The 13,027-nt window shown below is 40.9% G+C and overlaps 1 protein-coding gene across 1 annotated transcript in view; it reads right to left on the minus strand.

Annotated features, from left to right (window-relative positions):
* Window positions 1–13,027, minus strand: part of Ccdc169 (coiled-coil domain containing 169) — a 46,872-nt gene that overhangs the window by 10,642 nt on the left and 23,203 nt on the right. Inside the window, exons 5-7 of the mRNA XM_045154771.1 lie at window positions 9,199–9,297; window positions 8,922–8,975; window positions 787–863 (exon numbers count right to left, since the gene is read on the minus strand). Of these exons, the coding sequence (XP_045010706.1) occupies window positions 787–863; window positions 8,922–8,975; window positions 9,199–9,297 (230 nt within the window). The remainder of the gene's footprint in view (window positions 1–786; window positions 864–8,921; window positions 8,976–9,198; window positions 9,298–13,027) is intronic.

Below are 13,027 nucleotides of genomic sequence, written 5' to 3' on the forward strand. Positions count from 1 at the left end.
ATACTATGTTATATTATATTATAGTATATTATATATTATATTTATAACTAACTTACATCTTGGTTCAATTTTTAGTATTATGGTACATGTGAATATGTTCCCATACATAGGATAAGATTATGCAAGACAAAGATTAATCGATTCCTCTGTCTTTACCATGCAACCAGAAAAGTTCACATGCAGATAAAAATTTCCTAGCCACTTACACATTTCTTTTTCTTTATTTATCATAAATTCGTTTGATTTATATGAGAACATTAGTTTGCTTTTTTATTATTTATTTATTTATGTACTTACAAGAGAGAGAATTGGAGAAAGAAAGAAAATGGGTGCACCAGGGCTTCCTACTACCACAAATGAACACCAGATGCATGCACCGCTTTGTGCTCCTGGCTCTACATGAGCGCAGGCTATCAGGCTTTATAAGCAAGTGCCTTCAACCACTGAGCCATCTCTCCAGCCCCAGGAACAGTCGTTTGAACTACAATGAACACATTTCTTCACCATTGACGGTGTAGTTTTAGGTTCTCTTTGGGCCTATTTTAGTTTAAATAAGTCCTCATCCCATTTGAGGACTAAAAATATTTCTGGGAGCTAAGAACAGTGTGTGTATAAATAGTGAGTGGAGATCACAAGTTTCTCTAGGTTCTCACACAATATGCTATTTTGTACTGTTGCTATAAAATTGAGAAGTACAATGTCAAAAATATAATGGACACCTGTTCTGTCCGAACCATTCACAGGCAAATATAATTAATTAGAAAGAAAAGAAACAACTAGACGTACATTTTCAAGTAACTCTCTTTCATCCTTGGCAACTGATCCGTCTGCTGCTTTTTAGAAGCTTGATGTGAACCAGCAGCCTGAAATACAATTTTTAAAAAGTTCTAAAATCTTATCTCATGATTGACTTTGGAGATAAAAGGAATATACAATTTTCAGTTAATTTTCCTAAGAACAGGTCCTTTGGAAGCATGAATAAGAGAAGCTGAGGAACAACAAGAAACCAGATGCGTCTAGTATAATCAAGCTAATGATTCCAGAAATCCTCCTACCCCAGCCTCATAGTCTATATTAATTCTAAGATAAATATGGAGAGAACTATGAAAAACATATTATATAAGTTTTGTAGCAGATATTAAGCACACATAAAATATGAGCCTTGCCATTCAGACAGACAATACCACAGAACAGTAGGTGTGGGAGGCAGAAATGGGAAGACAAGATAGTATTTTCAATTTACCTATTTTGCAATTATTCCAGGATAGAACAAGAGACATCTCAGGAAATTCAGGAACAATTGTAGCTGATCAATACAGAGATTGTCAATAAAAACATGAATGGATGAGATCATTCATTAAAATCAATACTTCAAGGCTGGAGACATGGCTTAATGGCTAAAGCACTTGCCTGCCAAGCCTAAAGACCCATTTTCTGCTCTCCAGGTCCTTTATAAGCCAGACACAAGGTGATGCAAGTGTGCAAGGCTGTACATGTGTACTAGGTGGCATATATATCTAGAGTTTGATTATACTGGCTGGAGGCCCTGGCATGCCAATTTTCTCTCTCTCTCTCTCTCTCTCTCTCTCTCTGTCTCTCTCTGTCTCTCTTATACTCTTGCATATAAAGGTCCAGTCTCTTGGGCTTGCCTCAAAAAACTTAAAAATTAAAGAAAAAAGATCAATACCACAGAGAAATAAGATGGTATAAGCCTTGAAGAGCAACTCTTAAGAGGATGCAAGAATTATCAAAGATATACAGTGATATCATTTAAACAAAAAGAACCTCATCTGGGCTGGAGAGATGGCTTAATAGTTAAGGTATTTTCCTGCAAAGCCTAATGACCCAGGTTTGATTCTCCAGGTTCCACATAAGCCAGATGCACAAGGTGGCACATGTGTCTGGAGTTCGCTTGCAATGGCTAGAGGCTCTGGTGTGCCCATTCTCTCTCTGTGTCTCAAATAAAACAAAATAGGGCTAGAGAGATGGCTTACTGGTTAAGGTGCTTGCCTGAGAAGCCTAAGGACCCATGTTTGCCTCTCCAGATCCCACATAAGCCAGGCGCACAAAGATGAGGCAAGTACAAGGTTATGCTAGGTGGCACAAGCCTGTGGAGTTTGATTTCAGTGGCTGAGACCCTGGCACACCAATTCTCTCTCTCAAAAAAAAAAAATGACCCTCATCCCCCAAATGCTGACATGAAAGTCCTGTGTGTGTTGGAGCCAGAAGTATTCAAAGAAGTGAGCCTAGTTAATCAAAGTCTTCCCAGTGATGTGAAGCTGACTAGTACAGAATTGGTGCCAAGAGTGGAGTAAGGCTGTGCAATGAATCTGACCATGTGGATTTGGGTCTTTTGGAACTGTTGTGGTGGAGGAATTAACATGGACTTGATACTTGCAGCTGAAGATGTCTTCCAGAGCAGTAAGCCAAGTTTTATGGACTATTCTGGTGAGAATTTTAAGATGCTAAGTGCAGACAGAATTGTATTTGGAGGCTTTGATTTTGAACTTTCTAAGGGGAAAGAAGATGGCTGAGAACTTTGTTGGAACTGGGCTACTGGCATAAGGACTGGCTGCATTCTGCTGCCCATCTCCAGAGAGTTTGGTCAAAGTTAAATTTATAATGGACTGGTATGCTTGGCTGAAGATATGGAACTGAGAGACATAATATTTAAAATTGGAGATGTTCAAACAAGTTTAAAATTTACTGGCACTGAGACTGGTTTTAGGTTACTAAAGCTGCTATTATCAAATACACTAGCATTTGAAAGGAAGATGGCCCAACTATTTTACATGGAAACAATGTAAAGGAAGGCTGAGGAAAGACTAAATTGTAGAAATTCAAACACTTTTGAAAGAAGGTCATGTTTTCAGAAAGCTGGAAGAAGCCATTCTGCATGCAGTTCATTGGGAAGGAGAGAAATCACAAGTGAGGATACTCAACAGTGGACACTGCATGTCTTAAATTTTGCCAGCCAGGTCAAATGAACTAATGGGTGCAATAGTGGTAAATCTGTCATGGTAGAAACCAGCTGCCCTCTAATTGGACTGGAGACCCTCTCTGTGGGAAAGAATATATCCCTGATACTGAAAACTTAAAACAGGGGTAGTCATGAGCCCTAGGGACGTAACATCTGCTAATGTCTGACCAAATGTATATACTATGTTTATCAAACTGCCCAGTATGCAATTCTCTTAATGTTCATACCCATGTATTAATGCTACTCTCACTTTTGGTTAGAGAAGCTTCTCTTTTCAGATGGCAGTGACCTTGGGGTGACTCAGAAGGCATCATGGTGCTGAGAAGAAGTGACAGGAGTGCTCAGCACTATAATATCTCTATCACACCTTCCATGGTTCAGGGTCCATTGTGGAAAAAGTGGTGGCAAGAATGTAAGAGCCAAAGGAAGGATAGGACTCCTTAAAACGTGCTTCCCCTAAACACAAAATGGCCTGGATATCCATGACCTCACAGTGCCTGACATTACCTACATAAGACCATCATAATAAGAGGAAAATATCATGACATCAAAATAAAAGAGAGGGCTGGAGAGATGTCTTAGCAGTTAAGCGCCTGCCTGTGAAGCCTAAGGACCCCGGTTCGAGGCTCGGTTCCCCAGGTCCCACGTTAGCCAGATGCACAAGGGGGCGCACATGTCTGGAGTTCGTTTGCAGTGGCTGGAAGCTCTGGCGCGCCCATTCTCTCTCTTTCTCCCTATGTCTGTCACTCTCAAATAAATAAATAAAAAATAAAAAATGAACAACAAAAAGAAAAAATTAAAATAAATAAATAAATAAATAAAAGAGAGACTGATTAATAGGGGAACGGGATATGATGGAGAATGGAGTTTCAAAGGGGAAAGTGAGGGAGAGAGGGCATTACCATGGGATATTGTTTACAAACATAGAATTTGTTAATAAAAAAAATAATCCAAACAAAAAAAAAAAAAAACAAAGAAGGTCATGTTTTATTTTGTCCCTGAATTAAGAACATGACTGTGTCCACCAAACCTGGTATTGGTTTCAAAAGCATGAAAAAATATATGGAGTGTTCATGCAGTACACGTGGTTCCAGGAGCAGCTGCTGAGATGTAGCATGGGACAGACCTCGATAAAAGAGGCCAGTGAAGCCATTGGAATATGGACTGGTTTACATGGAGACCCAAAGATGTTTGGGTATACCAGGACTGTGCAAGGGCTGCCATGGAATGCTTTTGGCTCAGGATGGGAGTTTTCCCTGACTACTCAGCCTAGCTGGAGGAGTGGAATTGAAACTGTCAGAGACTACAAATCACTGTTTATGACATCAGACTTAAATGGCAGCTGTTTGATGTTTGCTTGATGGTTATTGAGTTTACATTGGTCCAGTCTTTCCTTATTATTCCTTATAGCAGTTGAAAATGTTTACACTGTGCCTTTATATGTTCAAAGTATATAACTTGTTTTGATTTTTACAGGACTCGAACCTAAGAGACAATGTTAAATCCCAGATAAGACTTAGGACTTTGAAACTGTCTTAAGTTGGTAAAGACTATGGGAACCTTTAAGGTTGGACAAAATACAATTTACTATGTGAGATAGTTATAAATATATTGGGGGCCAGGGGTGGAGTATAGTAAGTTTATATGAATATCCCCCACTAGGTACAGGATTTTATTCAAGCTTGTAAATTAGATCTCTAGCTGTCCAGCTGGAGGAGGTGTTGCTGGGGGCAGATGGTTCCTGGGGTCCACCCCTAAGGTGTTACTGGGGCAGCTAAAGTATTCCAGCTAAAGGTATGCAGAGTGCTTTAGCTCTGCCTGGGATTACAGGAGTGTGCTTGCTTTTCGGGTGGTAGTTGCTTTTCTCTGCATGGATCTGTCAAGGGGGCTAGCTTCTTCTGCCATTATGGAACTTCCCCCAGATCTATAAGCTTCAAACAAATCCTGTTGTTCCTACAAACTGTGTCTGGTATAGAGGTTCATCCCAGTGATGTGAAGCTGACGACTACAGTATCCTAGAGAAAGGTAGATAGCCTTGGGAAGAATGGAATCCTTTTTAGCTAAGGTAAGGGAAAGAACAGGAGTAGTGGATAAAGATGTGGACATACTTGAAGAGAAAAGGGAGAACAAGCCAGGCATGGTAGCACATAGTCATAGCACTCAGGCGGCAGAGGTAGGAGGAGCACTGTTTTTCTGTGAATTTGAGGCCACCCTGAGTCTACATAGTGAATTCCAGTTCAGCCTGAGCTAGAGCAAGACACTACCTCAAAAAGCCAAAAAAAAAAAAAAAAAAGAGGAAAGAGACAGAGAGAGAGGAGAGAACAATTAGACCTGAGAAATTCTTTCCTTTGTGATACTGAAAAGGTGGGATTCATTCATTCGTCTTTTGCATCCTATATTACATTAAAGCCTGGGGTATATGGCAGAACATGGAGAAACCGAGCTGGAATAAGGCTGGAAACCTGCTACTGGCTAGCTGGCTGTCATAGTGCTGGAAGATGCTACGAAGGCTCATGGAGGGGCGGGGAAGCCATCAGTAGTCTTGCCCAGCAGTGGGTCCTGCATGCTACATAACCAACCCAACAAGCAAGCTGCTCTTGCTGTTGCAATAGTGGCATGACTGTTATGGGGGATAATCAAATGCTCACTGATTGGATTTAAAGCCTACTCCATGGGAAGGTATCCATGTTTGGTACTAAAAACTTATGGCTGAGGAAACTGTAGACCCTAGGAGGGAAGCTAATAATGTTGTTTAGCTAAATGGATATGATGTGTGCATCAAATGGCTCTCTAATTATCTATATTTATGCCTATAAGTTAGTGCAGCTATCACCACTGATCAGTAAAACTCCTTTTTGCAGTTGGGGAGACTCGAGTCTTCTAAAAGTGCTGAGAAGAAGTGACCCGTTGAGTGCTTAGTGCTCAATTATGCATCTCTATTGCACCTTCCAAAGCTCATGGAACACTGAGGAAAGTCGGAAGAAAGAAAGCATGAGAAAATGGGAAGGGGCACTTGGGAATGTTGACTTGCAAACATGTTGCGGCTACTGCACTCATGACCTCACAGGGCAGCAGCGGAGGTAGTACCCGTGCAAGACCCACACAGTACTGGGCCCTTCAACATTCCCTCATGGGCAGTGGGTGAGGAAAAGATCAAGTCATTGAGTCAAAAGAGTGACTAGTTGTAAAGGATAAAAGGCCCACAGGGAGGCAAACAAGCCGGAGAAACAAGAGGAAGTATTAGCAGGGTACTGTGACTAACATATACAGATGCACATGCATGAAGATTATCAATAAGATGCTCTGAAGATGGGTGTACAAAGTAACAGTTCTATAGAGTAAATAGAAAAAACAATATTAGAGTGTATTTTAAAGCCTCAATGCAGGTGTGCAATTGTACTTACAAGCATACAGGAGAGTCAATGAATCCAGGCATTGGGAGGATTCACACAGAAGAGTTTCTAGTAGCAAACTAAAGAATGGGCATTCTAGGTAGGAGCAACAGCAATGACCTCAGGTATAAAGGAGCATGAAATGCACAGGACTGTAATGTTCTTGGTCTTGCTACCCTACAGGATGTTGGAAGGCATAAGGCCTTGCAGACAGACACAGTCATGGACCACAACAAAGCGCTAGGTGATGATCTTTTGGACAATGCACACTGGAGGTTTGAAATAGGAAACTATACCATAATGTGTGTCTTTCACAATGATTTAATGAGACAACATAGAAGAAAGTGAAAATATTGGAGACAACATTTTACTAAATATGATGTTAAGAATATATTTTGAGTATTAGATTTAAACTGGGGAGCATCATGTTTAGATAAATAATTACAAAATAGAATTTTTTGAAAAGGCAACAGAAATGTTTGGGCAGTCCAGAATCCATGCCATGAGTGTTGACTAATGTGACAATATTTATCTCAGATACAAAACAAATAAAGCAAACTAAACTGCATGAGAAGACTGAATTTTTGTCCTCAATCTCTAAAAAGCTGCCGTATAGAAGGAAGAAAGAGGTGTTCTGTGTGCTCCAGAGGACCAGTAAGCAATAAGAAAGTTTTAAGAAGGGAATAACCAATGGATTCTCAACCCTAGCAAAGAGAACAGTTTGACAAAGCCCTGTGCAGCGGTGCATGCCTCTTTTCCCAGCTACAGAGAAGACTGAGGCAGGTCCATCATTTGAGTTCAAGTGTTTGAGGCCCATTGGATAACATAGAAAGACATCATCTCAAGAAATTAAATTAAATCAGAATCTATAATTGCCTACAATGCAACAGAATGACCTTGGGTTCTTTATCTGGAAAAAAAAACAACAACAGAATTTATCTTCAGCAATTCTAGCTGACTCTAATAATGCCACATGGCTGCGAGTCGTGGAGGGGCAGGGCCTCCACTGTACACGTGTGAGAAGGGTCCTGACACGGAGCAAACCGGGGTCGGTCAAAATGTCACGGGCGTGTAGCAGCTGTCAGACGTGAACAAGCTTGGGAGACGGTGGGGCTGGACTCCTCCGTCATGGTCAATGACCCGTAAAACGAAGGACTAACTAGTGGGACTTTAATTACTGGCTGGAAGAATGGGACCTGAGCTATATCTTTGGCCCTATAAAATATAAAATCTCAACTTTCTGGGAAGACCATTAATGGACGACTCTCTAAACCTGTTTCCAGGAGTCCTGAACCTTATTACTTGTTAGCAGGACACATTCTGATAAAAAAGAAAAAAGGGCACACCACTTATACCTGCCAGAGACAGCCAGAAAGGCCTGTCAATCACTGGACAGACAGCATCTCTGAGGAAATGCTGCTTGTTCTTTCGAAATTTACAAGCAGAATGAACTCTGCCTGAATGGAGAGCAGGGCACCCGTCTCTTTGGCCACTGTCCTCTGTCGCCTATGGTGAGTGTACTTTATTTTGCTATTACACTCTGCTAATCTGCTCCACGACACTCACTGTGTCCTTCACAAGGACCATGGAGTTTAGGGGAGTCTGGGTGGAGGACCGGCTGACAAAACCAGTGGATGGAGACTAAGGTGAAGCCACGGACAGCAGTAGAAGCATAAGCAGCAGACTCAGCAAATAGCTATAGTTATCTACCAAAAGGCACCTATTTATATATTCAGCATGGAAGGGACTACAAATCATCCATTAACCTTTCCAATCACCATAGCTTCCTCATGGCCGGAACACTCTTTGAACACAGAGATTAACAATTCACTCTAGAGTGAAATCCTTATTAACATTTATACTGGGGATAGGATTAACATCTTCCTGGAAAGCTGTTAAAATAGGCTTTGATTATACATTCAGTGATCCTGGACAGGCAGTGGAGGATTATTCCACCTAAATAAATTTCCAGGATAAATAAGGTCAATAGATGTTTCAGGGACAAAAAAAAAAAAAAAAAAAAAAACAAAACAAAACCTGTACTTTTAACCTAAAAAAATATTTCATCCGTGTTTTGTAACAATTTTTAGTGGTGACAAGCTTCTTATTGCCTACAATTATTTTTCTATTTGTTCAGTTCATTAAATAGTTTTGAACATTGGAAATTTGACATTTTTTTGTAGTAAGTGGTAAGTGTAAGGAAGGGAATGACCTAGAGTTGAATGAAACCAACACAAATATTAGCTATTGGGACCAGAAGAAACACAGACATTCCATGCAAGAAAGGAGAGAGAGAGATAACTAGAGAATCAGCCATATAAAACATTCTCAATTAGGGATACAATTTTATCTCCTTTTTACCTCTTTGTAAAAGTTTCATATTTTCTTTCCCACCCTCCATATCTTAAAAACCCAGTGCCTTTTCTTTTATACTCCTAACATCTGGTTTCCTACCAAAATAAATAAATAAATAAATAACAAGCCTAGGAAAGTGAAAATATGATTTACAGTAAAGGAGACCTTTAGAATTTGTAAGTAAAAGAAGTTACCTGAGACATTTCTGCTATGTACGTATGGCGTTCATTGTTGGTCCTGAGGTAAGCCTGGGTAAAAGACAGAAAGGAAGGAATACAATCTAAGCAACGTTTAGCCATACTTACAAGACTACTGCTAAGGTACAGTTTGTATCTGTTCTGGTTTCAATATTGCATGAAATCGTGTTTTTCTTTAAAGATTTTTTTTGAAAAATAAACAGTAGGTTTATAAACAGCACTTGAAATAAATATTAGCTTCAAAAGAATTTTCCAGAAAAGAGTAAAAACAAACCTTTGATTCTTGCTCTAACTTAAGTGCGTAGTCTTTCACTTGATTTTCAAGACTCCTCTTTTCTTTTTCTAGCTGTTTAAGTAATGTATTCAAGGATTCCTGAAGATATAAATGGTAAATTTTACACGTATTCATATGTTGGGCAATGATAAGAAATTACCATCAAATTTTTCACCCATACCTAACATTCTGTGATTTCATGATTCTGTAACATATATGTACTTTTTAAGTAGTAGTAATAATGCATATAATATTTAATTCTAATTATTCCATGTATTATATCAAAGATTTTCCATATATTATTTGATTTGATTCTAATTACAAAGCTTAAGATGGATAAGATTCCTATTTACTGTTGAGAAAATAGAAACCTATGGAGTTACATAACTGGCCCAAAGATTGCAGGTGCTCAATGGTAGCCCTGACATCAGAACCGAGGTAAAATAATTCCAAAAGTCATACCTGCTAAATAACTATTAGTGTTAACTGTTAATAGCATTCACTGAAACAGCTCCTGCCACTGTAAGAAAAGAGGTGCAGGCAAAGACCACACAGCCTATTGCACAGCTGCACTCCTCATGTCTGTTTCCTGTGCAAACTGCTGGGAACACCGGGTACCCACACTCGGAGGCAAGTTGGAGGCTCCTCTTTCATAAGAAGAGTGAATAGAGTGCATTGCTTTGGTTTCAGTCAATAATTCTATACATCATTACAGAGTTGTAAAAACTGTACAATTAGAGTCAGGCACGGTGGCGCACTCCTTTAATCCCAGCACTCAGGAGGCAGAGGTAGGAGGATCACCATGAGTTCAAGGCCACTCTGAGACTCCATAGTGAATTCCAGGTCAGCCTGACCTAGAGTGAGACCCTACCTTGGAAAACAAAACAAAAGTACAATTAAACCATATAATTTATATCTGCCAGCCCGAGTAACATCAGTTTCCCAGTAATTTGTGAAATAATGTAAACAAACCCTTCTGTCAAAACTTCAGGCAGTAGTTTCCAAAACTGTTCTACCCTTTAGTAGTTTTGCAATTCCTCTGAAAGTTAACCATACTACCTGCTCTGCCATTCTCTCATCTCTTTCCCTTTCTCTCTCTCTCTCTCTCACACACACACTTTCATCTATCTCTGTCCATGGCTCCCTCACAAACTTTAGCACTTTCTTTTCTGAAGGCCACGTTTCCTAGCCTTCCCTACCCCATTTGCTTAGCTTGTTAGAGAGGACTTGGGTGTGAACAGTTCCACAGATACCACATGTAGGAGTACAGGAAACAATCCCTCTTCCTGACTACCACATCACTAGAAGCAGACATCTTTAACAACACATTGACTGGGGGGCAGAGAGACCTGCAGGAGAATGTGGAAGGTTCTTCTCAAGTCAGAGCAAAGGATAAGGTTTCTTGTGTATTGTACCACCAAACAGAAATTCTCACCAGACAGTACCCACTGCAGACAGGCACTAAGCAAAGGGGCTTGAGCAGGAAATATTCAGCTCTGTCTCTGGTCGCTGGTACCTCGGCAGTGAGCGACCACAAAAGCAGAGCTGAGGACTTTGCAATGATTGGCTCAATAGCAGGAGTTCCTTCCCACCACGACTGAGGTAGTTCTTTTGCTGCAGGATGTGACCTGCCAGTAACAGACATGAACATGAGGCCCTGCTAGACCATCCTCCAAGAGACTCAACCAGCAACTTGGTGGCAGGTTAGTCACATAAGATGGCCTCTATCGATTCATCATGATATGTGTTCCAGATATAGTTTTAACACAGCGCCGCAGCCGGCCACATACTTTGTGAACCTATCAATCCTGAGAGACAAGGGTTACATGTTACCTCCGAGTCTCCTATGAGCAAAAGAGCAAACTTATCTCCATATTTTGGGTGAGATTGTCTAAGTATTCAGTTGGTTGATATCAAAGACCAGCAACCTTGCCAAATTTGAGACTCGAAGAATGTGACTTAAATGTAGGATGGATTAGACACACAGCTGAACCTTTATAATACAAGAAGCCAACACCTCCAGTAGAATCCACTAGAATCCAAGTGCTCAGGGTGTGGGAAGGCTGGGCTGTTTATGGCTAGCCTTGTCACCAGTCTTCTCCATGATTACAAAACTGGGTACTAGAGCCTGCCACTGGGGACTTGCTATTGGAACTTACCAAGGTGTCTTTAGTAAGTCCATCACCTCGTCGTAGGTACCGATCTGCTCTAAGCTTAAAAAAGGTCTAGGGCTGGAGAGATGGCGTAGCGGTTAAGCACTTGCCTGTGAAGCCTAAGGACTCCGGTTCGAGGCTCGGTTCCCCAGGTCCCACGTTAGCCAGATGCACAAGGGGGCGCACGCGTCTGGAGTTCGTTTGCAGAGGCTGGAAGCCCTGGCGCGCCCATTCTCTCTCTCTCCCTCTATCTGTCTTTCTCTCTGTGTCTGTCGCTCTCAAATAAATAAATAAAATTAAAAAAAAAAAAAGGTCTAGATTTAATCAACCCCTACTTTTGTGCTCTGCCTTACACTCTGGAATAACCATTAATAGATATCCCCACTGGAAGACTTCCAGATGCAAGAAACTTCCCTAGAAAGTCTATTTTGAGGAATAACTATTGCCTTCCCTGAAAGTGGCCAACTAAAATCTACCACCTAGACGTGACTTTGGGCTGGGCATGTTGGCACATGCCTATAATCCCAGTCTCAGCAGACGGAGACTGGAGTATCTTAAGTTTGTGTCCAGCCTGAGCTACATAATGAGACATCTCAAGAGAAAAATTAGGTGACTAAGTGAGACATCTTTATTACACCCTCCAAGGCTCAGGGACCGTTGCAGAAGAGGTGGCAGAAAGAATGTAAGAGCGAAAGGAAGAGAAGGAGTTCTTAAAATACTGTATTTTAAGGCTGGGCATGGTGGCGCACGCCTTTAATCCCAGCACTTGGGAGGCAGAGGTAGGAGGATCTCCGAGAGCTCGAGGCCACCCTGAGACTACATAGTGAAGTCCAGGTCAGCCTGAGCCAGAGTGAGACCCTACCTCGAAAAACCAAAAAAAAAAAAACTGTATTTTAGACACAAAGTGGCTTTGGTATTCATAACCTCACAGTGGCTGGCCCTATGTACACCAGACCTGCAAAATAGGAGGGCAAAAATGATGACATGAAAATAGAAGAGAGACTTTCTAGAAAGAAGAAGAGATTCAGTGGAGAGGGGGTTGGGCGAGGAAAAGGGAACGGTGGTGTGAGGGGATTATGATTATGTTATATTGCCTACATTTATGGAAGTTGACAATAAATAGATAAAAAAACAAAAAGGGTGCTGGAGAGATGATGCAGCAGTTAAGGTGCTTGCCTGCAAAGCCTAGCAACTCCTGGTTCGATTCCCCAAGACCCACATAAAGCCAGATGTACAACGTGTCACATGCATCTGGAGTTTGTTTGCAGTGGCTGGAGGCCCTGGTGCACCCATTCTCTCTGTCTCACTTCTCTCTCTTTCTGCTTGCAAATAAATAAACAAATAAACATATTTAAAGAATTAAAACAAGATCAAAACAATGCAAAAAGATATTAAATGCACTGGGTGTGGTGGCACACGCCTTTAATCCCAGCACTTGGGAGGCAGAGGTAGGAGGATTGCCGTGAGATCGAGGCCACCCTGAGAATACAGAGTGAATTCCAGGTCAGCCTGGGCTAGAGTGAGACCCTACCTTGAAAAACATAAACAAAAAAAAAAAAACAACAAGAAAAGATATTAAATGCATTTTTACTATGAAAAAAAGTGACTTTAATGACATTCGAGGCTTCTCTATGGTCTTTGTCCATATGCGTTTCTTAAAACAAAATATCTGAGGC

Source organism: Jaculus jaculus, chromosome 7 (genome assembly GCF_020740685.1).
Source record: "Jaculus jaculus isolate mJacJac1 chromosome 7, mJacJac1.mat.Y.cur, whole genome shotgun sequence".
Lineage (NCBI taxonomy): Eukaryota > Metazoa > Chordata > Mammalia > Rodentia > Dipodidae > Jaculus > Jaculus jaculus.